Source organism: Engraulis encrasicolus, chromosome 9 (genome assembly GCF_034702125.1).
Source record: "Engraulis encrasicolus isolate BLACKSEA-1 chromosome 9, IST_EnEncr_1.0, whole genome shotgun sequence".
Taxonomy (NCBI): domain Eukaryota; kingdom Metazoa; phylum Chordata; class Actinopteri; order Clupeiformes; family Engraulidae; genus Engraulis; species Engraulis encrasicolus.
The window spans coordinates 9,597,310-9,599,809 of record NC_085865.1 but is presented as its reverse complement, the minus strand read 5'-3'; the positions used below and the strand labels follow the sequence as shown (position 1 = coordinate 9,599,809).

General features: G+C 42.5%; 1 protein-coding gene across 1 annotated transcript in view; it reads right to left on the bottom strand.

Annotated features, from left to right (window-relative positions):
* nrp1a (neuropilin 1a) overlaps positions 1-2,500 on the bottom strand; it is a 197,215-nt gene that overhangs the window by 46,466 nt on the left and 148,249 nt on the right. Inside the window, exon 8 of the mRNA XM_063206448.1 lies at positions 1-15. This exon is cut by the window's left edge and continues 130 nt beyond it. Coding sequence (XP_063062518.1) covers positions 1-15 — 15 coding nt within the window. The remainder of the gene's footprint in view (positions 16-2,500) is intronic.

The following is a 2,500-nucleotide window of genomic DNA, read 5'->3' as shown; positions in this document are numbered from 1 at the left end:
GTTGCCCAGGAAGATCTGTCAAGTAATAATAATAATAACAACAAGTCAGTGCATTTTCATAACACATATCTCATGTGTAACGCACATAATAAGTGAAATGAAGAGCGAATAGCTTGAAGAAGTTCAATGCAAAATGGAAGCCGTTCCATTTTTACTATATAACACAGATCATATAATCACGCAGCTGTAACAGTTCAAAAAACATAAGGTCAGCAAATTTTGAGACCAAGTCAGTGACCCCTGGCAACCACCAAACGGGATGAAGAAGAAAAGAATGAGCTTGACGTTGTGCATTGCGCAAGTAGCACAATAGAGGGGGGAGATGAGCAGACAGACAGTCGGCTAGATATGCATTATTTAGGATGTTTGTTGTTGTGGAATCAGCTGGGATCATGAGGCCTGCAAAGCCTGGGAATCACCTGGCAGTCTGGCCAAGAATATGAGAGAGAGAGAGAGAGAGAGAGAGAGAGAGAGAGAGAGAGAGAGAGAGAGAGAGAGAGAGAGAGAGAGAGAGAGAGAGAGAGAGAGAGAGAGAGAGAGAGAGAGAGAGAGCTTATTTAGGTCAGTTTCTTTTCTTCGAAACACTATTACACTGTTGCAGTGTGATGATGTAATCAGAGACTGGAGAGAGTTGGCTAACCTGGATTCAGAAGCAAGCGAAGCTACAGTCTTGTACTACATACATACAGGTGCTGTTTCCACGAAGCTGGATATTTTTATGTGTGGATATTTTTTTCTCCTGGTTGCATTGGTTTTGCATTGATTTTGGCCTTCGGTTTCCACGTAGCAGATATTTAAAATCCAGGTATAAAAAGCAGGAGAAAACATCCTGTTTAGGGGGCTGAAACGCATTTGGAGGATTTCATTTTATCCACATGTTGAGTTTACACCTCAACAGGAGAAAACAATTCCCTGCTAAAAAAATATCCTGCTACGTGGAAACAGCACCTCAGTATCCCAAATCACCTGTACATGCAGAGTATAGCAATAATAACGCTGGAACCAGGGCAGGAATTTCGCGAGGGCCTTGAGGGCCAAGGACCTTGTGCCCTTGAAAAAACCTCTGCCATGAGGCCACAATGGCCTTGATGCCCTCTCTGATGCCTAATTGATTAAAATGCAGTAAAATGCATGAAATTGCATCTAAGAAACACATTTTTCTTAGGGGAAGGACCCCCAAACACCCCACCCAAAAACATGTCCTCCTTTTTGCTGGCACGAACATGGTCACACTACCCTTCACACAGTCTTGTATTTTGCATTTAATTTGCTCTGAATTAACACTCGTCAGCCTGATGAAAACTGGTAACATTTCCATTTGACTGCTAGAAAAAAATGTTTTAATTTATGGCCTTGGTGCCCTGGATTTTGCCCTGGATTTTGGTGCCCTTATAAATTTGACAACTTAAAAGGCCAAGTGGCCTTGTCCCTAAAATGACGAAATTCCAGGCCTGGCTGGAACACAAACAACATAATAGATTGAGTAATGCTTTCATACGGTACTATGTGCACTTTCTGGGAAACAACAGGGTAACAGGGAGAAGTTAGGCTACGTGATATCTCACTGTTAAAAAGGGGTAATTACAAAGTAAATACTATGTAATACACATATCTCAAGAATTACTATGAAACTACAGTATGTTTTCTGGGTAACAACATAATAACAGAGAAGTTACCTATTAGAATAGATACCATTTAACTTCTCTCAGTCACCCAAAAAGTACATAATTGCGTCCAGTAGCTGTACCATAAAAGAAAACATTACCATAGATTGTCTCGTACAAAATCAAGTCTGCCATCACATTCACCGCTGATGCAGATTAAAATACACCGGACTAAATAGAGCAAGGGTTCCCAACCTTTTCCAACCGGCAGCCCACTCGAAATTGTCACAAATGTTCGGGGCCCACCTCTGACCCAATAGAGAATAAAACTCAAATAAATCAATAGCAACACACACCAAAATATGATTATAATTTGCGGAAAATTATTTCAAGGCCCACTTGGAATACCTTCAGGGCTCACCAGTGGGCCCCGGCCCATAGGTTGAAAATCACTGAAATAGAGAATACTGCAGCTTGCAGTTGTACTGTCGTAATGATTTTACATCTCTGAATTACCCAGATGAGGCATCGCGGAGGGATGCCCTCACTTGTGAACGTCTGCGAGCGAGCGGCGCTTCAAAGTTCACACCTTACAGTAAAAGGTCAACTCTGTCATCTCTTCTCTCCCATGTCGTCACGTCTTCATCTCTATTCAGGCTCACAGCTCTCTCTATCGCTCGCTTCCAGGGTTGCCAGATGTGTCTGATCACGTCCAGTTCAACCAATGCTAAAAAAAAAAAATGCCTGGAGGCACTAAACCCGGTCCAATTTGACCCAAATTGTTTTTGGTTTTCTATGGCCATAAGCCTAGAGCTTAACACGCCCAATGTCTGTTTTTGACTCTCTTTACCTGCAGGCGGCCATCCCAAGCAGCCCAATTGGATGGAGGACCTCCA